The sequence below is a fragment of the Apodemus sylvaticus genome, chromosome 2, assembly GCF_947179515.1.
Source record: "Apodemus sylvaticus chromosome 2, mApoSyl1.1, whole genome shotgun sequence".
Lineage (NCBI taxonomy): Eukaryota > Metazoa > Chordata > Mammalia > Rodentia > Muridae > Apodemus > Apodemus sylvaticus.
In genome coordinates this window covers 72,979,064-73,004,006 of record NC_067473.1, presented here as the reverse complement: position 1 = coordinate 73,004,006, position 24,943 = coordinate 72,979,064, and the positions used below count along the sequence as shown (strand labels likewise).

The 24,943-nt window shown below is 49.9% G+C and overlaps 2 protein-coding genes across 4 annotated transcripts; both read right to left on the bottom strand.

Moving 5' to 3' along the window:
• Positions 1 to 701: 701 nt before the first annotated feature.
• Positions 702 to 14,427, bottom strand: LOC127678570 (zinc finger protein 696-like). Of its 2 annotated transcripts, XM_052173608.1 has the most exons (6): positions 12,900 to 14,427; positions 10,385 to 10,738; positions 8,622 to 8,748; positions 3,502 to 3,621; positions 1,982 to 2,779; positions 702 to 1,864 (listed from the first exon to the last, which is right to left on the bottom strand). In XM_052173608.1, exons 1-6 carry the CDS (start codon positions 12,921 to 12,923, stop codon positions 1,674 to 1,676), a joined length of 1,614 nt encoding a protein of 537 aa, XP_052029568.1. In that variant the 5' UTR covers positions 12,924 to 14,427; the 3' UTR covers positions 702 to 1,673. The 2 variants fall into 2 exon arrangements, with proteins under 2 accessions (XP_052029568.1, XP_052029567.1); XM_052173607.1 differs by having other exon boundaries at positions 702 to 2,779.
• A 95-nt stretch (positions 14,428 to 14,522) lies between these two features.
• Positions 14,523 to 24,247, bottom strand: Znf783 (zinc finger protein 783). 2 transcript variants are annotated; one of them, XM_052173609.1, is made up of 7 exons: positions 23,975 to 24,236; positions 20,935 to 21,258; positions 20,722 to 20,848; positions 20,475 to 20,603; positions 18,621 to 18,749; positions 17,588 to 17,698; positions 14,523 to 16,513 (listed from the first exon to the last, which is right to left on the bottom strand). In XM_052173609.1, exons 1-7 carry the CDS (start codon positions 23,996 to 23,998, stop codon positions 15,774 to 15,776), a joined length of 1,584 nt encoding a protein of 527 aa, XP_052029569.1. In that variant the 5' UTR covers positions 23,999 to 24,236; the 3' UTR covers positions 14,523 to 15,773. The 2 variants fall into 2 exon arrangements, 1 of the variants encoding a protein (XP_052029569.1); XR_007976596.1 differs by lacking the exon at positions 14,523 to 16,513 and adding an exon at positions 17,785 to 18,255 and having other exon boundaries at positions 17,617 to 17,698; positions 23,975 to 24,247.
• Between the last annotated feature and the right edge of the window lie 696 nt (positions 24,248 to 24,943).

The following is a 24,943-nucleotide window of genomic DNA, read 5'->3' as shown; positions in this document are numbered from 1 at the left end:
TGCAGCCAAGGATGACCCTGGACTGCGGCTCATCCTGCCTGCACAGGACAAGTGCTGGGATTACGGACATGGGCCAGTTTCTATGGTTCTGAGGATCAAACCCACTTCATGAATGCTAGACTACATGAATGAATGCTAGGCTACGTGAACGCTCGGCTATGTGAACGTGAACGCTAGGCTACAGCACTTAACACCCTGCATTGGTAGGAGTGATGAGGACAGGGCTACAGCTTTTCCCCACTTAAGAGAAGTAGAAAATAAAGGTATGTCTTACAATCAATGGACCTTAGAATTTACGAAAATTAATGTATAAACATTGCAAAGAGGAAGTGATGAACTGTGGCACCACCTTATGGAAACATAATTACCACCCATTCCATAGTGTTTTAAGATTTTACATGTATGTGCATGTGTCAATGTGAGTATATGTCATGTGTTTATGTGTCCATCGTGGCGAAAGAGGGCTAGAGTAGAAGGCGGTTGGGCTTTCTATGGCCCAGGGTCCTCCATGCAAAACCAGCTGGCCCCGCCCAATCCCATCTCCACGGTGCTTCCCAACAATCTTTTTCTTTCAGAACTTGAATAAACACACACAGTTGAAAATAAGTAATCATCACCATTACCAAAATCTGGAACAAAATAATGTTACTGCATCACAAACAGTAACCAACTTTGGTAGGGTCATCAAGGCAAGGGGACTTTATACTTCTTCATAAATACCTTTATTTTTATAGGTTTTTAAAGCGAATATGGAACCAGGTGGTAGTGGCACACACTGTTAATCTCAGCACTCAGGATGCAGAGGCAGGTGGATTTCTGTGAATTCAAGGCCAGGCTATAGAGCAAACTCCAGGACAGCCAACACTACACAGAGAAACCCTGTCTCAAAAAAACAACAAAGGGAAAGGGGAATCAGACCTTCAGTGAAACCCATCCCCAGATGCGAGAGGCACAGGCCTGTTTCCCCACACTCCTCCAAAGTGAGGACAGTGACACTTAATAGTCCCAGTCCCTCCAGTGGGAGTCCTCAGAAACATACAAGCTGTTGTATAAGTATGTGGCCGCTCGTGAGAGAGAGGATCTGAAAACTCTGACTTTGAATACGTAAGGGTATGTTTTGGTTCCTTGAAAACAGGGTCTCATGTAGCCAAACATGACCTTGAACGTCTGTACCTCCTGCCTCTACACAAATACAAGGATTACAGACATGTACCATCACAGCCCATTTAATCTGATGCTAGGGATCTAACTGCGGTCCATCCACGCATGCTCCATGAACACTACTGAGTCACATCCCAGCTCTGTCCTAGGGAAACCTTGGAAACGAGTTTGAGTTTGGCGCTGTTGAGCTTCAGTTGTTGAGCAGCTCAAATCTTCAAAATCGCAGCTCTCCTACGCGGCCTTTTATTGCTGCCAAAACTGCTAAGATGGTGACAGGAGCCGAGATCTCAAGGCGCTGTTGAGCTGCTTGTTTCTGCAACATTTTCTGTGTGCACGGAGCTTCCCCGCAGCAAGAATTCCGGGGCATTGGCGCCTGCAGTCCAGGGGAGAGACCCTGGCCCTGGGAGGTCTAGCAGAGGGCAGGTACCACACGTCCAACCCAGGAGCAGCAGCTCGGATTCCAGGGGACCCAGAAGCCGTCCCAGTGGCCTCCTTATGGAGGGCTCTGGGTTCTACCCTGCATTCTCCATCTTTACAGACAGACAGCCATGCAGAGACCCCACTAGACTGTCCTGACCATGGTCGCTGAGCGGCTGACCTCCGCCATATGCCTTGTGGTCCTGACCGACTCTGGTGTCCTTGGATACGGGTGAGACAGAAGGGTCACTGGAGAACTTGTCCCTGGCTGCACCTTTGAAGAGACCTGTAGGTGAAACATAACTTGGTGAGCTCCTCTCACAGGCCACATAAGCAGAGGATGCTGAGTGTGCATGACTGCTCTGGTGGCGTACTAGCCAGGAGCGGCAGGTGAAGCTCTTACCACACTGGCCACAGGCAAAGCGCTTCTCCTGAGAGTGGCTGCGCAGATGTCGCAGGAAGCTGGGCTTGTGCGTGAAGCACGAGCCACACTGGGCGCACTGGAAAGCGTGCTCGCCAGAGTGCACACTCTGGTGCACGGTCAGGTTGGCCAGGCGTGTGAAACGTTTGTCACACTGGGTACATGGAAATGGCTTCTCGCCGGTGTGTGTGCGCCTATGTTCCACCAGAGTGGACAGGCGCCCAAAACGACGGCCACACTGCGCACAAGGGAAGGGCCGCTCTCCAGTGTGGGTACGCTGATGCTCCAGCAGTGTGGACAGGCGGCCAAACCGCTTCTCACATTCGGCACACTTGTAAGGCTTTTCTCCGGTGTGTGTGCGGTAGTGTGTGGTAAGTGTTGACTGGTGGACAAAGCTCTTCCCACACTGGACGCAGGTGTAGGCACGCTGGGCTGTGGGTGCACGACGATTCCTGGGGAGAGTGACCTGCTCTGCAGCACTCTGGGGACACTGGAGACTGGCGAAGGGCTGAGATCCACGGTGTGAGTACTCACTCTGCAGGCTGAGCTCGCTGACACTCAAGTTCTGGCCAGTCACAGCGCCCTCAGCAGCTGGCGCAGGCTGACTCTGAGAGCCTCGAGGGAGGGAGGCTGCCTCTCTCTCCCTGCAAACAGGGAGCAGATCGCCACAGGGTCCCTGCTGGAAATCCTCCTTGCCAGGTCCCCCTTCAGTTGCCCAGGATGGCTCTGGTGCCAGGGACATCCCCTCCAGGGTCCTTTTCTTGTTCGCCAGCCACGGTTCTGATGGGATGAGATACAACACGAGTCATCTCGGCCTCAGGCTCTGGACCCAAGACACCTTACTCTGTTCTTGGCATCCAGGGCCTGAGGCTCACATGAGCCTGTTACTGAAGGCTCTCTCTCACTCTGGCGCTAACCCACTTGTCTTCTGCCAGAGGCCCAGTCTGAGCCATCCACATGATGCCCGGGTCCCTAAGGCTAAGCCATGTGCCTCTGCTTACGGCTTCTTCTCACTTATTCTGTCAGATGCTGCTCTGACACCACTGATCAGTGCTGTCAGGACCGTGCGTGAGATAGGCTGCCTGGAACACCTCATTACAGAAGTGTAAACACAGTGTGTGTGTGTGTGTGTGTGTGTGCTTACACTGTCCACACTCACCACCATTCTCAAAGGGCTCTCTGGCTCAGACATGCTTTCTTATTCTTATGTTGTACTACTGATTTCTGGTAATCTTTCTCCTCACTGCAAAGCCCTCTGGGTGTGGGGAATTGTGTCCCATGCGGCCCGTCCCTGCAGTCCCCACCTAGCACCAAGCCAGCTATAGTTCATAAAGCAAAGCCAGGAGACTGGGAACAAGATGACAATTTCATGAAACTGTGGGAGGGTGTCCACAGCAAATACGGCACAGCGACCACAGGGCAGCACAGGATACCTGCTCGATGCCACTTTGACTCATACAGAAGGCCTCATATAGTTTTAGAGACCCAGAAACGCAGCCTACCCTGGGCCTCGCCTGAGCAGAGGGAAGCGCTGGTTGTCCCCTGCAGGCTCTTCTCACACACCTCTTCCTCTTGCTTGATCCAGGGAAGAACACTCGGGGCAGATTCCAGCTGGTCTGTCTCTACAGAAAAGAGAAGCAGCTCTGAGGGTATCAGATGTCATGGTCTTTCCTGTCATCTTCTCCGTCCAGGACCAGTGACCACTAGGCACTCTCAAAAGAACCACAGAGCCCAGCAAAGACAGAACAGACACTGGGATTTCTGGTGATGCTAACCTGAGGTGTGGTAGGAGTCAGGAGAACGGGGATACACGGCTTCTCAATGACGGGCAGTAGTCTGTGCCCACGGCCTGCAGCCTTCCATCACTACACACCCCTTAGGCTGTGCCCACGGCCTGCAGCCTTCCATCACTACACACCCCTTAGGCTGGGCCCACGGGCCTGCAGCCTTCCATCACTACACACCCCTTAGGCTGGGCCCACGGGCCTGCAGCCTTCCATCACTACACACCCCTCAGGCTGGGCCCACGGGCCTGCAGCCTTCCATCACTACCACACCCCTTAGGCTGGGCCCACGGGCCTGCAGCCTTCCATCACTACCACACCCCTTAGGCTGGGCCCACGGGCCTGCAGCCTTCCATCACTACCACACCCCTTAGGCTGGGCCCACAGGTCCCTCCAGAATACAGACTGTTTCTAAAATACTCCTTCAAGCAGATAATCAATAGGATGTAAAGGCTCAGACTTTTCCAGCTATAATTTCCCTAGTCTCTCTGTGTCTTAGTTTTTTCATCTATATACAGGAAAAGACAAAAACCTACAAGAGATGTAAATGGATTAATATTTATAGTGCATAAGTACTAACGCCGCTTATTAAGTTGGAAATAAATGTATCATCCTAAGAGAAAAGGGCAATTCTTCTTTCCCTCCTATTAGCTTTTTGTTTTGTTTTTCAAAAACAGAGTTTCTCTAAGTGGTCCTGGCTACCCTGGAACTTGCTATACCCAGCTCCTACTATTTTATTGTTTTGGTTGGTTGGTTCTTTTTGGAGACAGGGTCTCACGATGTAGACCAGGCTAGCCTCTAACTCACGAGGTTCCACCTGCCTCTGTCTCCTCAGGGCTGGGGTTAAGGGGGTTTGCTCCCATGCCAGCTTCCTCTTGCTTCTGGAGCTGCAGCAGCAGCTCTGCGGAAAGGGAAAGCGACCTGGGCCTCTGACACCGTGAGCTCCAAACAAGTCTGTCAGGAGCTAGACAAACCATCTCATTTCGTCTAAGCTGCTACGCATCACACAGGCTGCTTCTGTCATCTTAACCAAACAGCTGGGTTCCCATTGATGTCCCTCCCACAGCCTATGCAGCACAGTACCCTAGGGTGGGTGTCCTTGAGGGACAGGTGACTTCACTCATCTGTACCAATCTCTCTTTTTTTTTTTTTGGTTTTTTGAGACAGGGTTTCTCTGTGTAGCCCTGGCTGTCCTAGAACTCACTCTGTAGACCAGGCTAGCCTCGAACTCAGAAATCCTCCTGCCTCTGCCTCCCAAGTGCTGGGATTGTGCGCCACCCTGCCCGGCTATGCCAATCTCTTAAGCTCTACATGAATACCACAGAAAATCATGCACCCCGACCAGGGGGAATCCAGCAACCAACACATAAATAGATTTATTTATTTTATGTTAAAATAAATGTTACTAAAGCTAAAAAACAAAAGAAGAGTGAAGAACATTTCCATTTCAAGTCACAGCTGACTAGCTACCAACCATGTGCTTGGTCTTGACCCAGAAGTACAGGGTCCGCCTTCCACTGTTCCAAAGGCACCTGTGATGCAGCCACACTGAGAAGATGCTGCCCAGCAGAGTGTGCCCGCCTCCTCTCCACAGGCTGCTTCTGTAATTGTAGTCAAACAGTTGGGAAACCGAGTCTTTAGGCTCTGGTCATTAGTCAACAGTAACACCACCTGGGTAAAGCACTCGCCACAAAGTCTGATGACCTGAGTTGGATCCCTGGCACCCACGTGAGAGAAGGAGAAAATTGACTCCTACAAGTCGTCCTTTGACTTCCAGATACACTTTGTGAGGCCTCTGAGTACAGATTAGCAGCTACACTGAGAGGGGCTTGGGATGGGGGAGGTGGCCAGTAAACAGAGGCTGTAAAAAACAATTAGGACATATATATGTATCTGTGCACATGAGTCCAGTGTGCTCGGAAGACAGAGGCTGTCAGATGCCCTGGAGCTGGAGCGACCGGCAGCTGACAGCTGTCTGATATGGGTGTCCAATACAGGTGCTGGGAATCAAACATGTGCTCTTAGCTTCAGAGCCATCTCTCCAGCCCGTGAGAAGCCTTTTAAATTGGGCACAACTGTAATCCCAGCACTCAGAAGGCAGAGGCAGAATGACAGCTACAAGTTTAAGGCCCACCTGGTCTATATAGTAAGTTCTAGGCCAACCAGGGCTACAAGCAAGACCCTATCCAGGGAGAGAAATGCTTAGCCTCTGCACTGCTGGGCAAAAACACATTTATGTGAATGTACTTGCATAATCCAAAGGCTAGCACTCAGCAGTCCTGTCCATGGGATCCCTACCAACATCTCAGCCACTGAGGTGTCTGAATCACTTCCCACGTTCACACTATGATGCTGACCCTGTATTTCTGGGTCAGGCTGACTGACTGAAGAGCCTCAATTATGCTTTCCTCGGAAATTCAGCAGGAAGAGCTGCCTTTGGAAACTAATAGAAAATTAAGCAAGATTAATTTAAAATTAATCAAATGACATTGGAAAAGCTACCACAGGGTGGAGTAACAGCCAGAACTATCAAAGGATAGGCAGTCCCGAGCCCCTGAAGCCACCACATTCCACAGCATGCCAAAGTTCCACAGGAAAGCTCTGGGTATCTCCAGGGACACAGCAGCCTATTCTGCATCTGCTTCCTGACCACGCCTACCATGGGGTCCCAGGCCTCTCTGTACAACAGGAAGGGCTGCCATCGGGCTCCGTACCAGAGTCCTCAGTGAGCCAACAAGTGCCAACACCTCCCAAGCGTGCCTTCATGGTCCTTTGTATCTTCCAAGCACTAGCGACTGACACCTGTACGCTGGCACTCTGGTTTCTCTGATGTCCCTATCTCTGCAGGGACTCCCAAAAAACTTTTAATCTTAGTGCAACTTGCCAACCACTCAGTGAATTCTTCCTTAATTTACCTACCCAGAGACCCCCTTCAAATGAGGGCTTTTCTTCTCAAATACAGTAAAATAAGGAGAGGGGCTTGGTAGATAACTCTTGCAGAGGACCTAGTCTCAGTTCCCAGCACCCCCAGGGATGCTCACCACCAACTAACTCCATTACTAAGGATCTAATATCACATGTGCATCTCAACACACACACAGGTATCACTGTTTTGTGCAACGTGTAAGATTAATGCCTTAATATCTTGTTTTAATCTGGATATGGCTCTGTCATGTTTATTCTTAGAAGTTCAAGTCTGTATAAACACTGCTCCTCATTCATTCTCTGCCTTGCCAATAAAAGCCAATGAACCAATACAGAGCTGTATGTATAGAGAATAAGGCGGGACTTCTGATTCTAAAAAAAACATGATGGAGAAAGGGACCGAAGTGAAGGAGGGAGCCAGGAGAGGTGGAGAAAAACAGCAGAAGAGAGCTAGCTGAAGGAAGGACCAAAAAATGCGAGAAAGATGGGAAAGTTGTCTGGGAGGAGGCCTGACCAGCCCGGAGGTTTAGAGTGAAGTAATAATTGCTCAGTATTTGGTTCATGGCAATTTTAAAAAATCTTAGTCTGTGTGGTTCTTGGGGAATTAGTTGATTAAGGAATAACTACTGTCATACTAATAATCATTTTACACACACACACAGACACACACACACACACACGGAATGGTACCTTTGTGTTTGAGCAAAGAGGAATTCATCCTCTTTCAGTAAGAGCGAGCCATTCTATTGTTTCTGTCATTTGAACTAAGGGTTTCTTCACCTTTAAAAAGTTTCAAAAAGCAATATAATATAATCCTATAATCCCAATACTCCAAAGGCTGAGGCAGGAGGCACAAATTCAAGGCCAGCCTGAACGAACAACCCAGTAACTTCCCAGCTAGCCTGAGTTACAGCACGATCCTGTCTGAGAGAGAAACGAAAGACTAGAGCTGTAACTCAGAGGGAGGAGAGGCTTCCCTTAGACTTTGCAAGATTTGCTTTCTTATCATTGCAAAAAGCTTTACAATCTGCATTCCAACTTGGTGCTATTACCAAACAGAGAATGAAAACAGAGTTCTCGTACTGACCCAGTACTCACTCACTGTTTATCATTCTAGAGTGTCCAGGCACAGGGGGAGAGAAACATCACACGAACACTTAGTTCCTTCCCTAAAGACAGCACGCCATGGAGAAGCAGGGTAAAGTGTTGGCCCATGGGCATTAACAGGGCATCCACAGTCTACCACAGGTGGTAAACTATCTGCCTCACTACAAACCTAGAGGAACAAACATAAGTAGAGGAAGCCTCTGTCTACAGAAGTGAGTGGGAAGAGCTGGACAGCGGGGAGCAGATCCTACCCTGAGGTCTTTACTGGAAGCTCTGCATAAGCCATTTAAGCTCTGTGCAAGCTCCAGGCTGATGGAAGAGCTGTGGATAGAGCTACAGAGTCGAGACTTAACCAAGTCTCACACACACACACTCCTGAACCCTTGGCTACAGGACCTCGTGTTTACTGCAGCCCTCACTTCTCAGACCTGAGTCACCTTTATAAATCATGCCTATGGGGACAGACAGACAGCTCAGTGGTAAAGAACACTGACTACTATTGTGAGGACATTCACAGCAGCTCACAATCAGCTCACCTGTAACTGGATCCAGGGGATCTAATGCCCACTTCTGGCCTCTGCAGGAGCCAGGCAAGCATACAATGGATGCACAGAAATACACGCAGGCCAAACAACTCATATACACAAAATAGAAGCACGTCTACACTTAATTCTAAAGATGGGAACTATATCTTCTATCAGCTTGAAGGCAGAGGATCAATTTGCCCTGGTTCTCAGATCCAAGAGTCTCAGTACACGGAGGAAAAGAATGAAAACACATTTGGAAGCCCCTGGGGTGTCTCTTACCTAGAGAGCTCAGCACCTCACACCTTTCCTTTGCTACGTGCTTGCAGAGCGCCTTCTGCCAGTCTTCGGAGCTGCCTTCCTGTTGCTCAGGGAAACACCCAGCCACCTCTTCAGCAGGCATAGAAACCTGGAGGAATACAAGATCGCCACACCCCTTCAGAAACCAGTCTTCAAAACTGTGGGTACCACTGACCAAATGCTAGCTTCTGCCCACAACAACATCATCATCATCATCATTTATTCATTTATTTATTTTTGGTGTTTTGGATTTGGTTTTTCGAGACAGGGTTTCTCTGTGTAGCCCTGGCTGTCCTGGAACTCACTCTGTAGACCAGGCTGGCCTCGAACTCAGAAATCTGCCTGCCTCTGCCTCCCAGAAGCCACCACCGCCTGGCTTCTGCCCACATTATTTATAGAAAGAAAGACAAGTGCGCAGGGCCCTTCTAGCTCACACACACACTTGTGCACAGGGCCCTTCTAGCTCACACGCACACTTGTGCACAGGGCCCTTCTAGCTCACACGCACACTTGCGTCTTTCTTGGAACATGAATGGAGATGCTTTCTGTTGGTTTCCTCTACTTAAACCAGTTCTCACTCTCTCAAACAGCCTTTCTGAGGCCCGCCCTTCCAGCCCATCTCCATTCCCATAGGTCAGCGGCTCATCCTCTGAAGCACTTTCTATGGGGAACCCCAGTGGCCACACCAGGCTGAGACTCAGATCAGTGTCCAGCTCAGCCATCAGAGAAGCTTCTTCCTGTAGTATGTGGGAACTAACACACAGACCCACAATGGACAATGTGTAGAGAGTGAGAGACTTTGGGGCGCTCTGTCTTAAATGGAATGTCTTCATCACAGAAAGCTCAGGGATCTGCGAGGAAAAGGAGGAAGAAAGGAGATCGGAATCCCAGTATTGAGAAAGGGAGGGAAGTAGTCATGGGCTCCCATCTCCAACAAGAAGCTATCTACAATCAATAACATGCTTCAGGGCAGCCCCCATATCAAGGAGTAGTTGGCCATCATTAAACAGACTCATGGTAATTTTGTAGACTTGTCTTGTTTTGCCTGCATGTATGTCTGTGTAAGGGTGTCAGATCTTAGAGTTACGGACAGTTGTGAACTGCCATTAGATGCTGGGAATTGAGCCCACATCCTCTGGAAGAGCAGTCAGTGCTCTTAACCACAGAGTCATCTCTCAGCCCCTCTTTTTCCAGCCCCTCTTTTTCTCTTTTCTTTCTTTCTATTTATTTATTTATTTGCTTACTTACTTACTTTTGAGACAGGGTCTCTCTCTATAGTCCTGACTGTCCTGGAGCTCTCTATGTAGACTAGGCTGACCACCAACTCACGGAGATCTGCTTACCCCCGAAAGCATGCACCATTACACTTGGTAAAAAAAAACAAATTTTTTGGTTTTTTAAACAGGATTTCTCTGTGTTCCTCTGGCTACCCTGGAACTCACTGTGTAGACCAGGCTGGCCTCAAACTCAGAGATCCGACTGCCTCCGCTTCCCAAGTACTGGGATTAAAGGTGTGTGCTACCACTACCTACCAAATATTCTTTTCAATAAGAAAAAAAAAAAAGGTCATTCTGGAAGACGACAACTGTCGCTGCCCAAACATACCCTTCCCAACAACCCACTACTGTTACCTTTCCAATGTCACACTGTACTTCTGACATTTTTTTAAGCTCTTTAAAGTCCATAGTGACTAGTATTAAGCACTAGAATTCAGATCAGAGGCTTCTCCTCACTCTATGAATTACCTTGGGGGCTTCATCCCTGCTGCTGGGGGGAAGCCTCAGGACCCAGGGGTTCCGGTTTTGCATCTGATTCTCCAGGTTCTCCAGGCGCCGCTGCAGCAGCCCGTACTCCTGCAGCAGGGTCCCCAGCACGGCCCACTTGCCCTCCAGCTGGCTGCTGAGCTCCACGGCCGTCTTCTCAAAGTCAGCCAGCTTCCTCTCCGCTGACCCTGTTCGTACTTCCAAGGTTTGAAGGTGGACAGCCTGGGACTCTGTTTTCTTTTCCACTGCTTGAACAGCAGTTACAATAGCTAGAAGGGAGATCTCTGCAGACTGGATCTGAGCCTGTTGTTGGAGATCAGTCCCCATATGCCAGTCCTGGAACCAGAGACAGGGAGATATATTGGCTTCCAGAAGAAAGCCCAGAACTGTTCTCAAATACAGGAAGATCAGTGTCTTCTGGAATGGGCTCAGATTCCTCACTGATCCCCAGTCAAGACCAAAGACACAGGCACAAAGACCCTCAGAACCTTCATGAAAATAATATTGAACCTAGATCCATTGCAAAGGAAATAAAATGTATCCAACACGTGCCGGATTTAATCTCGCCCTTCTCCTTACGTTAGTTCCATCGGTTATTTGACCACATTTTCTTCCTCTGGGGACATAGCCCAACAGCAAGGCCACAAACCTGCCTACCCAATGGCAAACTCAACTCTCACCTCCCAACACCCCTTGTCAGGATCTCTGTGTGTAGCCCTGGAACACTAGCTGTACTGTAGACCGGGGTGGCATCAAACTCAGAGATCCACCACTCCGAGTGCTAGGATTAAAGGCCACCACCTGCACCTGCACCACCTCTTAGAACAGCTTCCCCCAAAGCGAGACCCTGCTGTTCCTTCCTGGTGATCTCTAGGGGCCCAGTGACTCAACTAACACTGTGTGGATTCCAGCTAGTAGGTGTGTTAGCTGGAGTTTCTATTGCTTTGAAAAGTACTATAATCAAAACAACTTCACTCATCACTATGTATCACTAAAGGAAGTCAGGGCAGGAACTCAACAGGCCAGAAACCTGGAGGCAGGAGCTGATGCACAGGCCATGGAGGACTGTTGCTTACTGGCTTGTTCCTCATGGCTTTCTCAGTCTGCTTTCTTACAAAACCCAGAGGCCACCAGCTCAGGTGTGGGCCACCCACAATGAACTACCAAATACTAATTAAGAGAATGCCCTACAGGTTTGCCATACAGCTAGATCTTATGGAAGCATTTTCTCAATTGAGGTTCCTTTCTCTCAGGTAACCTCAGCTTGCTTCAAGTTGGACACTAGGTCTCTGTGACTGAGACACCTCAACAAACAGCCCCTGGCAGTCACTACACCGCCCTCAACAATCACTTTACTGGACGCTAGATCTTAGATGCCAGTAAGGAAAGCCAGAGAAAGATGAAAGCCAGCATCTTAGTCAAAAGAAGGGACAATGCCACCATGCATAACTGTAAATAAAATGAGCTGTGGGAAACAGCAGATAAATCCTGGAACTTTATTTCTAAGGTGGTGAAACCACAGGTATGAAAAAACACTCAGGGTACATGACAGTATTATATACTGTATTACCAATAAACACGAAGGCTCCTGACCATTGGCCAGAATGTGTTAACTAATACAATTTTGTGACATTTAACTTCCCCCAAGACATCTTCCATAAAAAGACACAGCGAAGTGTCCCACACAGTAAGATACTTGTCACCAGACACCTATCTTTTCCTCACTCTATCCTGGGATCTGTGAACACTGACCCATACAACAAAATGTGGTTGGGAAGAGGCAATCTTCACACATAAAGGTCAAATATCTTTGTTTCTCTGTGATCCTTTGCCACAAAGCTAACACCGAGAAATGTTTTTGAAGTCACTGCAAAGCTATTGCTAGCAGGAGATGCCTCCTTCCTTCAGGGACAGTATATCTCAGTAGTTCACGCCCACAGGTTGGAGGCAATAACTCAAGCCTGAATCTAAAAGACAGCTACCCAACGTCTTCTATAACACTGATCCCCTAACCAGCTGCAGTAGGAGAGTCTTCCTGGTGTTTATCAGAAAACAGCATGCGAGGATGTATGTATCCACCCTTAAGGGAATCGAATTCAGGCCCAAAACAAGGTGGATCCCTCCTAGGCAGGAACAAGATTCTAGGTATCAGGATCAAGAGGGGCCTTAGCTCGGGATTGGATCGGAGATGGCCAATACTTGCGAGGTGGAGCTGCGAGGTCCTGGAAAAAAGGAGTCAAGTGGGGTAAAAACGACCACAGCCCACTGGCTGTGTCGGGCCCAGATAATCCCTGGTTAAGCTAATGGTCGTATATCATGAAAGATCAAAATCGTGGCAAAAGAGACAAGGACTTTATCATATGGCAGCAGACCTCGTCTTCCTCCCTGACTCCCCGGCTGATCTCTACCCAATTTTAAGAGGTGGTAAGATGTCCTCCCAGGCGAATTCAGGAACCGCTTCGCATCCCTAACATGGTCGGTGAGGGCCCCCCCTTACCGGTGCAGCGGCCGCCTCGGTCATGGCTGCGCGTAATCCTGCCTCGCCTTGTTGTAGCCGCTGTGTTCCCTACAGGCTGCCCTTCCTGGCCCCACGAAACAGAATCCGGATGGTCCTCCTGGACGCGTCTTGAGACCGCGGCGTCCTCGCTGCTCTTCCACTGCTCCCGCGGCTGAAACGCAGGCCCCACCCTCCACAAGACGGTTCCCCATTGGCTAGCCCTGGAGGTCCCGCCCCTGACGGTAGAGAAGCCAGACTCTATTGGCCAGCTGGGAGCACACGTTCGCTATCGTGCCCGCAGGTGAGAGAGCCAGGTGCTCAGCGCCTTTCTCCTAAGAACTGTAGAGCCAAGCCAACCACCAGGGCCACCTGCTGAGACTTCCCACAACAAACCAGGCCACAGACACGCAGTTGCTTTTCCAGTGTATTTATAGAGCACCAATTAGGCTAACATTTCCACCTCCATCGTTCTTAGGGCCTTGTGGCCCAAAGGTATCTTTGTTTTACAAAATAAGTCAGAAGAATAGGATCCAAAGTGGTTGTGCTGCTCCTGCAACCAAGCAGGCTTTGTTCATTCTGAACTCATAATACTCTTTAACCTGTCGTATTGAATTCGAGGATAAATGCAGTAACCTCAGTTGAGCATAATGACAGACAAGTAAATCCTATTACTCTGGAGAAAGAGGGGGAAAAAATCACTGCAAGCCCAAGGCCAGACAGGATTCCACAGCACCTTTCCCCACTCCTAGCATTTGAATTTGTGTATCAAATATAGAATACTTGTTTGCAGAGAACATCTAAAGCATGGGAAGAGAGGCTTAGGACCCTCCAGAACAGCAGCAGAAGCGCTTGCAGTTGAGGATTAAGTTTGGGGAAGCTATACTGCCCACGGCCTGTCTGAGTGCTTACTGACACCTGCTGTCTTGCTTGTAGGACTGAAGCAAAGGTCGGGTGAGCAGGCACGGAGAGCCCAGAACCATGGCTGTTTGCCATAGACTAGCTCACTTCCCCCACCCCAGGAATGATGGCAGTGCTACCCTCTGCCTCACCTGTGCAGGACTTGTGAATGGCTGTGGAGTCTGAAGGACATTAGAGACAGCACAGCCAAGGATGAAGGCACCTGGGAGCGAGCCTGATGTGCTCTGGTGCCAAGCAGGAGAGCAAACTATCAGAGCTGGAATCCATCACCCTAGCTCAGGAGCACCCACCAGGCTGCCTAGGCTGTGACAAAGAGGCACACGAAGACCCGCTCTCGTGACTTTGAGGCATGACGCAATCACCTCAAATTCCTGGTCTCGAGCTTGTGCTTTTGAAGGGCCCCTAAAGTACCAGCTCAGCTGGAAAGTGAAGGACCTTCTACCACTTGGCAGGAGAAAGGTCCTTCCTGTCTGGGACAAAGGACACAGGATCAAGAAAACCATCCCAGACTTGAGAGGAAGAGCAAAACCATGCATATCTGTCTAGTGCCTCTTTGACACAACTCTAAGGTGACATCCTGGAGCTGTTCTTTGTCACACAAGGAACATGAGCCCCAAGAGCTAAAGGTCAGGTGCTTCCTGGGCTTGCTCTAACATTCTCTTTCAAGCATTTTTGAAGGCCCATCACAATAGATCAATCACATAGTGACAATAGTGGAGTTTTCGTTTCTTTGAAAAACAGAGAAATATTACAGGAATGTTTTTGTTTTAACTTCAGGTGTGGGCTACAGAGATGCGTCAGATCGTCCACAGTAGCTATGATTTGTCTTGTGCTCTAGCAGGGGCGTGATTTTGCTAGCTGCAGAGAGTTTCTGCAAGTGGGCACTATTTGGAATTCTGGGAATTTCAAGAGGGTAAATGCTAGAGCCCCAAGAGTTGATTGTTGTTGCTGTTTGTTATGTAGTTGTGCACAAAGAACAAATTAGATATCCAGACATTGAGGATCAAACTTGCCCCAAGAAGCTCAACACCACTTATCAACAGGAAGTAGTCTAACCATAACACCACCCCCTTTCCCCTCTATTTTTTTCTTTTTCCTATCTATTGCTATTTGAAAGGGAAGAAAGGGTGAAGGACAGAAGAAAGAAGAACCCACAAAGTAGCCAAAGTCCAGCTACACAACTTTACTGTCAACACTGAGATCCGTGAGGAGTAATGCACAGCTAGCTTCCGCTTCCCTCACAGTAGCAGGAGTGGACGCCTCGCCCTGTGAGGGGAGACTCAGACTCACGAGACTGAGCCGTCCTAGGACTCAAAACCCCAGGCACTCTGCTTTCAGGGCACCCTGCTGATGCGGGTCCTCCCACCGTCAACTACACGTGGAGGAGGTAGCAGAAAGTTCCTACCCAGCAGCTTCTGGTCTCCAAGAAAAATCTCAAAGTAACAAAGAAAAGCAAACAAACAAACAAACCAATCCAAATCTCCTGTTTCCCTGTATCTGCCAATCCTGCTGCCTTCTCTCAGGTGGACTGCAGACTTTTCTCCGTTCAAACCTTTTCCCCAGGCCTCTCTTGTCCCACCTGGAAGAGACACATTTCTGTTCCTATTGCCTGCAGTGCCAGCAAAAGAGGCCTGACATTAAATCTTAAGAATCAGGAATGTCCAAAAGGAGGAATTAGGAGACAGAGGTACCCTGTCACACAGTCAACAAAGGAGCTGCTTCTTCCCATCTGAAAGGAGACAAAAACAGACTCTCCAAAGTCATCCTAGACTGAGAGACCAATTTGCCCGAGGTTAGGCACAAGAGAAAGGCCCTGAGATAGTGCAGGTCCTGCCAGGAGAGCCAGAAAGTATCATGGCAGGCTCTTGGTCGGCCTTCCTGTTCAGAGCCGGGCCCTTGCAGGGCTGGACTCCCCTGGAGGACAGAAGGCAGGAGGAAACACAGGCTTGCCTGACCTCAGAAATGAGTCTGCATGTGGACAGTCAGGTGGTGGTTCCTGTTAAAGGCCTTGCCACATTGGGGGCACTGATAAGGTCGCTCACCAGTATGGATTCGCTGGTGACGAAAGAGGTCCGAGGGCCGGCGGAAGACCTTGCCACAGTAGGGACAGGTAGGCCAGCCCTGCCTCTTGCCTGTGTGCTGGCGCTGGTGCAGTACCAGGCTCTTCCGTTGCTGAAAGGAGTGAAGGCATTCACTACAGTGGTAAACCTTAGTTGCTGGCCTTTGTCCCATGAAGGCATGGCTTGTCGGAGACCGGTGGCTTGTGGGCTCCTCAGGTAGCCAGGAAATGACCGGACCTGGCACCACCACTTCCCCTGGTTCTAGTGTAGTGTGGCTTTTCCCTGACCTAACAGGCAAGTCACGCCAAGCCTCCCTGTGTTCCTTTTCTACATGGGTCCGCTGATGGATTGCCAGATTAATCTTCAAGCGGAAGCTCTGCCCACAGTCAGGGCACAGGAATGCTTGCTTCCGTGGTCGAGTAAGGATACAGGGTGGCTGTCCTATAGCCTCTGCTGCCTGGGATTCCCCAATCCGCACCCTAGGCACCCCCTGGGCATGATGGCATCTATAGCCTCTAGTCTTAATCCTGGGCCTTTTGTGGACTCTAAATACGGACTGGCTGGAGGACTCCAGAAGGCGCTGCTCAGGCTGATCCTCAGACGGGGCTTCTGTCTTGATGCTCACAGCGCCACCACCTGGCAAAGGAATCATGACTGGTTCCAAGAGGGCTGACACTTGCCATTGACCCAGGTTCAGCCTCTCTCCCTTCCCCGATTTCTATGCGTGCCCTCAGATCAGGCTGGGGATCCGATTCAGGGACACCATGGGGCAGGCAGTGTCTCGTCTATTATTCAACTGTTTGCTGTCTTAAGCCTCATTCCTGGAAGCTGAGCTGAGAACATCGCAGGAGGGAGGAAGCTGCAGAGGCTCGAGCCAGGGACCCTGCAGGCCTATGATTTGATTCTGAGACAGATGCTGAGACTATGGGAGAAGACACTGCAGCCACGGTAATGGTGCTGCCAAGACCCTAAATGTTATGATGAGAATAGTCACAATCTGAAAAGGATCAGGAGCCCACGGGCCCCAGCTGCTTCCAGACCACAATTAAGAGTCCGTGTGAGTTACCTGTAGCTGTGATCCTACCACTCAGGAAGTGAGATGGGAGAATTGCCACAAACTTAAGAGAAGCCTTAGTTACATAGTGATTTTAAAGCCAGCCAACTACATACACCCCATCTCAAAAAAGGGGGGAGGGGCCTGTGACTGAGATGAGGGAGGGAAGTGACTTGGCTGTCACTTATCCCAAACAGATCCAGCAAGGTATGTGCTGTCCTACAGCCTGTGATTCCTGTGGAGTCTCAGTGAAGGTCTCACCTGATGCGAGAGTGTCACTGGGATAGTATAACTGCAGGGACAGCCGTGAAAAGCACGGGCTGAGGAGAGGATAGTGGTCCCCGGGTGCAGAAAAGAAAAGGCATTGAGCCCTATCAAAAAATATGGAATCCAGGTGAAGGACTACATTGAAACTCTAGGTCAACATGCAAAGTGCAAGATACCAGAGGCTGTGAACCTAGGTAGGCCACCTCACAGGGTTACCGTGGGACTGGAGCAGACCTTTCTATCACCAGCAGATAGAATCTGTCTATCTGCAGCATGTCTTTAGGCAGTAACTGTCCATCAAGGCCAGCTGACCACAGACTGTTACTGCCAGTGGCCCCCGAGCCTCTAGATGCTCAGTCACAATCACAATGTCTTTTCTTTTCACTCACCTGGCCCCACAGAAGGCAGGCTGGCTGTGGGAGGGGAGAGTGCCAACTCTCCTCCCTCTGCAGATTCTCCCTCCTGTTTAATTGATAAAGTGCTGGTGCTTGCTGGAATCCCTGTGAGAGGGAAAAATCTGATGAGGGCCATTCTTGATACAAGTATCACAGAGATATAGCCACTCCTCAGCAGGCCCGAAACGTACTTAAGGGTCTGGCAGGAAGAAGAGCTCCTCAGGCTCCATCTGCAGAGCTTCTGAGATGAGAATAGAGCTATAGGGGTCACACTGCAATCCCATGTAGGTCCAGGCTCATAACCTGCTCCTCCACATCTGTCACCTCCATCAGTCTCAAAATAATAGAAGGTTTGGAAAGGTCCCAGAACAGAGTCCCAGTTTTTCCGTGGGTGGCGACATTATCCTCCTACCCCAGGTCCCATCTCACAAGTCCCATACATACAGCTGGAGCTTATACTGGCTGGGCGGAGCACCAGAGAAGGAGGAGGTCATGTGCTGTGGGGGACATACAGAGAAACCACTGGAAGGCACAGAAGGCAAGAAAGAGGATTAGGAGTGAGGCCATCAGCCAGAGAGGAATAAAGGAACTCGGTAAGCCAGCTCTGTGTAAGGCGCTCACGTCCTCAGAGTCAGCCTCAGGAAAGGACCAGCATGGACCACCTGAAAACAGAAGCAGATGCAGATCGGGATGAACGAGAAGTCAGCGTTCTCAACAGTTTTCAGACAGAGCACCGAGAAACTGCAGCGTCCCACCCTAGCGCCACACAGGGAGGTGAGACAGAGACCACCCCGTTGACACGGCCACTGTAGAGAGCTGCAGCAGGCCCATCACATTCTTCCCCTTACTCCAGGCAGATGGGTGTGTCCAGGCCCCCACGGTGCTATTCAGACGTCTGAGCACTGAGGAGACTAAACCTGCCTCTTCTAGCTGCAGCTCCCAAGAGCCTGCCCCACAGTTCAGCATTTGGCTTCTCTCCTCTGCTGAGGGCGAGCGCCAGTGCTGCTGGCCAGCTCTCCTCACTCACCAGGGCCTGGCTCGGGAGGAGCCATGCTTGCTGCGGCTTGCTGCTGCTGCTCCCGTGTCTGCCTTTGATCTGGTTGCTCCGGGGCAGGGCTGGCTGGACTTGGGGCCCGTTCTGGACTCAGAGAAATGCCTAAAACATAAACCACTGTCATTGAGCATAGCACCAAGGTCTCCCAGACAGGAGGCCAGTGACTCCAGGGCCACACTAAGAGTGTCTGGGATTCTGGACTATCAGACCAAAGACAGAATATGAAGACACAGTGGCCACGCCCACTGCCTGAGCTCGATCCTTGTCTACAGTCTATTTTTGATGTCTCCCACAAAGCCATCTCACCAGACCTAACTTCACTTTCAAATTTTGATTCAAGTTCTCACTAAGTTGCCCAGGCTGGCCTTGAACTCGTTCTGTAGACTAGGCAGGTTCTGACCCATGAGTCTCCTGTGCCCAGGACAGCTTGGATTACAAGCTATAGACCCTGCTTAAATGTGAACTCTTGATTCTTTCCTATTTGTTTGGTGTTTTTTTAAATTACAATCCTCCCACCTCAGACCTTGAAGAGTTAGGGTTATACTTTAATAGGTGTATTCTATGGTACATAAATTATACCTCAGTAAAACTGTTGTAAATGTGGGTGGACTTGGATGGAGTTCTTATAGATTTAAAAGACATGAACCAAATGCTGTATGTGGTCTTTGGGTTATTAAAATTAATATCCAAGTTCCTACTGAAAACAGAATAAGGACTGGATGTCAGATGATTTTTTTGTGGGTGGGTGATGATATTGTGGTTATGTCTAGGAAAAGAGATGGGTAGCAAATTTCTATTATGATTTTTTTTCTTTCTTCTCTTTTTGATTCAAGGTCTTACCCTATAACCCTATATTTCCAAAAACTCACTGCTGACAATCAGTGATAATGATTACTGTACTGTTCTACTTTGGGTTATATATAAATATTTTTTAAGATATATTTATTTTATTGCCAAACATGGTGGCACAGGTCTCTAATTCTAGCACTTGGGAGAAAGAAACAGGTAGATCTCCAGGCCAGCACGGCAGAGTTCAAGGCCAGCATGGTCTACAGAGTGAATTCCAGGACAGCCAGGGCTCCCTAATAGTGAGACCCTAAATTAAATAACCAAAAGTAAACTAAGTAAATAATAGTGTGTGTGTGTGAGAGAGAGAGAGAGAGAGACAGAGACAGAGAGAGACAGAGAGAGAGACAGAGACAGAGAATATGAGTATTTTGCTTGCATGTAATATACACGTGCAGTATATACACTGCATCCATGACGCCTGCCCACAGAGGCCAGAAGAGGGCACCAGATTCCCTAAACTGGAGTTACAGACAGCTCTAAGTTGCTATGTGGGTGCTGGGACCTGACCATGATCCTCTGCTAGAGCAGTGAGTGCTCTTAACCACTGAGCCTCCTCACCAGCCCCCAGAGGAGTCAATATTAGTCCCTTTGGAGCCATTGTCAAACACTGGCTATGGAGAAGTCCTAGCCTTGTCCCCAAGGATGATGGCATATGGACATGGAACCACTGAGGTGTCACAAAGCAGAAGCTTTGCCATAACTGGCCATCGGCTCACTCAGAAGATGCCTATTATATCCTTCATCTCTATCTGCTGACCTCACGACCATCCCTCTGTGCTGGTGCCTCCTATACAGAGGCAGAATCCTTATAGCTCTAAAGCCCTCTCTTTACTCCTGCTCACAGCAGCCTCAGACAAAGTGCAGCCAGCTCTGGGTAAGGGGCCTGTGCTCTCTTTCCAGCTCCGAAACGGTCCAGTCTACCAGGAAAGCAGTTTGCTGTTCACTGTGCCCGCAGTCTCAGGATGGACCAGTACTTACTGGTGCTTGCTTTCCTTGGGCACACTGTCTCCTCCTCACTCCCCTTCTCCTGGCCCTGGGGGCCTGCAGGACAAGGCTCTTCTCCCCTCTCTATCTGGGTGAGGATGTCTGGTTTGGAGATGGCATAATCTGCATACAGAATGGGGAGGGCATGGAGAAAGATCTGAGTCTGCCTGCCCAAAGCAAAGGCAAAGACTGCAGGAAGCCATTGTTGGATGAAAGCCCGGGTATCCCTCCACAGTCTCACCCAGGGAAACGAGCATCTCGTAGTTGCCCCTCATCACGTGCTTATAGAGCTCCTTCTGCCAGTCCTCCAGCTTGGCCCACTCTAATTCAGAGAAATACACAGCCACATCATCAAAGGTCAGGGGCACCTGAAACCACAGTGTCACACCTGTTCACCTACATGTCTACAGGCGCAGGCCCTTAGGGTCCCCATGTCAGGGCATCCAAAGGCTACCTTGGGGGCCTCGCCCTTGCTGCCAGGGGGCAGCCACAGGACCCGCATGAGGCTCTCCACGTTCTCCAGGCGCCGCTGCAGCAGCCCTTGCTCCTGCAGCAGGGTCCCCAGCACGGCCCACTTGCCCTCCAGCTGGTTGCTGAACTCCACGGCCGTCTTCTCACAGTCAGCCAGCTTCTTCTCCGCTGACCCTGCACGTCCCTCCAGAGTCAGCAAGCGGGCCAGGCAAGAATCCACTTTCTTCTCCAAGGCCTGAACAGCAGCCACCACGGTCCACAGTGTGATTTCTGAAGAGTAGAGGTATGAGCTCTTCTCTGCATTTGGCTGGAGTGAAAAAGAAGGGGTAGAAGGCCTCTTATTACACATCTGACTGTCTCTCTCAGAAAGCTGCTCAAGAGACCAGAGAATCTCATAATCAAAATACCCATGTACTGGCTGGTTGTGTGTCAACTTGACACAAGCTGGAGTTATCACAGAGAAAGGAGCCTCTCCAGGAAATGCCTCTATGACATCCAGCTATAAGACATTTTCTCAATTAGTGATCAAGGAAGGAGGGCCCCTTGTGGGTGGTACCATCTCTGGGCTGGTATCTTGGGTTCTATAAGCAAGCTGAACAAGTCAGGGGAAGCAAATAACACCCCTCCAGGGCCTCTGCATCAGCTCCTGCTTCCTGACCTGCAGGGAGATTGCCTCAAATTCAAGGGCAGCTTGAACTAAACAGTGGGTTCCAGGCTAGCCTAGACCGAAGCGTTGAGACCAGCCAGACACAGTGGCGTATAATCTCAGCATTCAGGCGCTAAAGGCAGGTAGATCTCTGTGAGCTCAAGGCCAAGCTGATCTCATTTAAATGGCAAGTTCCAGACCAGCTAGGGATGTAGCGTTTAACACTTAACACTAGTTTGTGGATTTTGTTGTTGTTGTTTAAAAGGCATTTTGTCCCATGTACCTGTAGGTCTATAATCAAAAATTTACCGGACATGGGATAAAAATATTTGGAGCCCGGTGGGAGGTTGGGGGAGCATGTATCTTTAATGACAGCACTCCAGAGGCAGAGGCAGGCAGATCTCTGTGAGTTTAAGGCCAGCCTGGTCTACATACAGAGTGAGTTCCAGGACAGCCAGTACTACACAGAAACTCTGCCCCTCCTGGCCCCAAAAAACAAAAACAAAAACCAAACAAACAAAACTGGAAAGAAATTTGTGTCTATTCTGAACACGTACACATCTTTCTTGTCATCATTTCCTCCACAATGCAACTATTGGTCTTCTATTGTATTGGCAGTCTAGAAATTGATTTAACATATTTTAAAGCATATGAATATGTTATATGCAAATACTACACGATTTACGTACGGGACTTGAGCATCCGTGGTATCAGCTGTAGTTTTTATTATCATAATGTTGAGATCTATCCTGTTAGCAAGTTTCTCAGGATATTAGGTACTGCAAGAGGAACAGGGGCAGGGGGAAAGGCACCAAAAGGATTTACAGTCCTACTCCCACAACCTACAGAATTCCCAGCTCATTTTCTATTCCTTGCAGTCAGGGAACCCAGAAGGACACACAGCAAACTAAAGAAAAAGAGAGTCCTTTCAAGAAGCTTCCGGGAGACTACAGTTTCAGAAACTTGTCTGAGATGTATTGGCGATAATAGATACCATTTACTGAGAGATTTTTTTTTACAGGTGAAAATTCTTCCAGCACGTCCTCTAAATTGGCATACTGAACATTACCAAGTCTTGTCCTTTTTTTTTTTCTTTTTTCTTTTTGAGACAGGGTTTCTCTATGTGGCCTTGGCCATCCTGGGACAAACTCTGTAAACTGGCTGGTCTAGATCCGACTGCCTTCAGAGTTGGGGGTTTAAAGGCAGGCCCCACTGCCTCTGCCTCTGCCTCCTCCTCCTCCACCACCACCCCCACCACCACCTCGACCACCCGGATCCAAGCTACCTTTCTAAAAAAAACTGCTAAACTTTCAATGGCTCTCAACTTTCCATAGCTGTGGCCCTCATGTTGTGGTAATCTCTGTCCTAGTTAGGGTTTCCATTGCTGCAACAAAACACCATGACCAAAAAGCAAATTAGGAAAGAAAGGGTTTATTTGGCTTACACTTCCACATTTCTGTTTACCACTGTAGGAAGTCTGGACAGGAACTCAAACATGGCAGGATTCTAGAGGCAGGAGCTGATGCTGAAGCCAAAGACGGGTGCTGTTACTGGCTTGCGGCTTCCTCAGTCAGCTTTCTTATAGAACCCAGGACTACACGCCCAGGGATGGCATCCACAATCTGCCCCCAACTTCCACATTGATTACTACTTGAAAAATGCCTTACATCTGGAGGGAGGCATTTCCTCAACTAAGGCTCCTTTCTCTCTGATGAATATAGCCTGTGTCAAGGTGACATACAAAACCAGCCAGTGCAATCCCTAAGCACAGAATTATTTTGTTGGTACTTCACAATTGTACTTTGCTACTGTTAGGAATTGTATATATCTGATATGGGACTCCAACCCACGGGTTGACAACCTCTAGATCTGGGGGCGGGGGGGGGGGTAGTCACAAAATTCAGAAACCTGTTGCAAACTGGGTTCAGTGTTGTTTCCTACGAAAAAAATAGAGTTGCTAGGCATTTTAATGGTGGGCTCATCCCAAGGTGTTGATCTGAGGCTCCTTCGCAGCCTCAACCTTGCGGATGTGGCAGGCACGCGACACTGGCTCCGGTCTGACTGCAGGGCCGCAGGTCTCAGAAGAAACAATGGGCAGGGACTCTCGGCCGTGTTATCCGCAGGGTCCTTCCGGGCCTTCCAGCGAAAAGTGAGCGCCCGGCCTAGCGGCCTTTGGAGGCCGCGTCGCGGGCACCGGTCTTAGAGCCCAGCTCACCGGGCCTGCTGTTCAGGCCGCCGGCCGCCAGGTGTAGGCTGATGGCTTCGGTGGCTCCTTGACCCCAGCGGGCTGGGCCGCGGCCGGGGCCAGGGCAGGGGGCTCTCCGGGCCGGGAAGGCCGAGACCCTCGCACACGGCGGCCATGGGCCGGGGCGCTTACCAGGGCAGGCGCCGTTTCAGCCATGGCTACCGCGTCGTCGCTGGGCTGCGGTCGTCCGCCGACAGATCTGGCCAGGCGCAGGCTGATTTTCAGTCAACAGGTCGGACCGAGCGCGGGCTGCGTGTCGGCGAGGAGCCGGAGCTGCTGTCTAGCGGCCGCAAACTCCACAGGGACCGAAGCCACGTGCCCAGCGGGCCCTTTAACAGAGCCGCTGCGGAGGCCGCGGCCCGGCGCACACAGCGCCCCCTGCAGACAGAAGGACCGCACTCGGCGGCCCCAGCCTGCCGCGTCCACCCTGCCCTGCCCTGCCGCTGCGGCCCCGGGCGGGCGGCGGGCAGCCGGCCTCGGGCAAGCCTCCTGCGGGTGAATTCAAGGGAAACGCTCAGGAAACCCCTGAACTCCGAGCTGGGGCGGAACACCCTCATCCCAAGGGGGTTCAGATTCCCTTTTCTAGGGTCTCTAAGAGGGGAATCTAGGGGAGAACATAAAGGTTTCTAAATTACATTTTTTGTTTTTTCAGAACAAGTAGAAAGCGCTAAGGGAAATGGTACGTTTAAAACAAAATGCAATACTACTACTTTAGTAGTAGAGCGCTTGCTTGGCTTCGGGTAGAACCCGAGGGAGGCAATTCCGGGGTATTCTTCCCTCTTGCACTCACCTTTGAGGCTCTTAGCCTCCGCGTGCCACCTGCAGAGCTCCCGCTTCCAGCCTCTGCCACACCCAATCTGGACTTACTTGAGCATCAGCAGAGCCTCCTGTTAGCCTTGGCTCCGGGAGGGGAGCTGGCGCGGGTCATCTCAAAAGAGACAGTGGACAGGACCGCAGCTACTAGGTTCGTTTGTAAGGCTTTCTAACCAATTCATGTCCTGAATTATCTCGAATAAACGATTCCATTTCCTTCTGAAACTAGAAAGCTTTGTCGGGAAAGCCAGAATTAACCTTGGAATATAAAAATAAAACCGTTTTCTT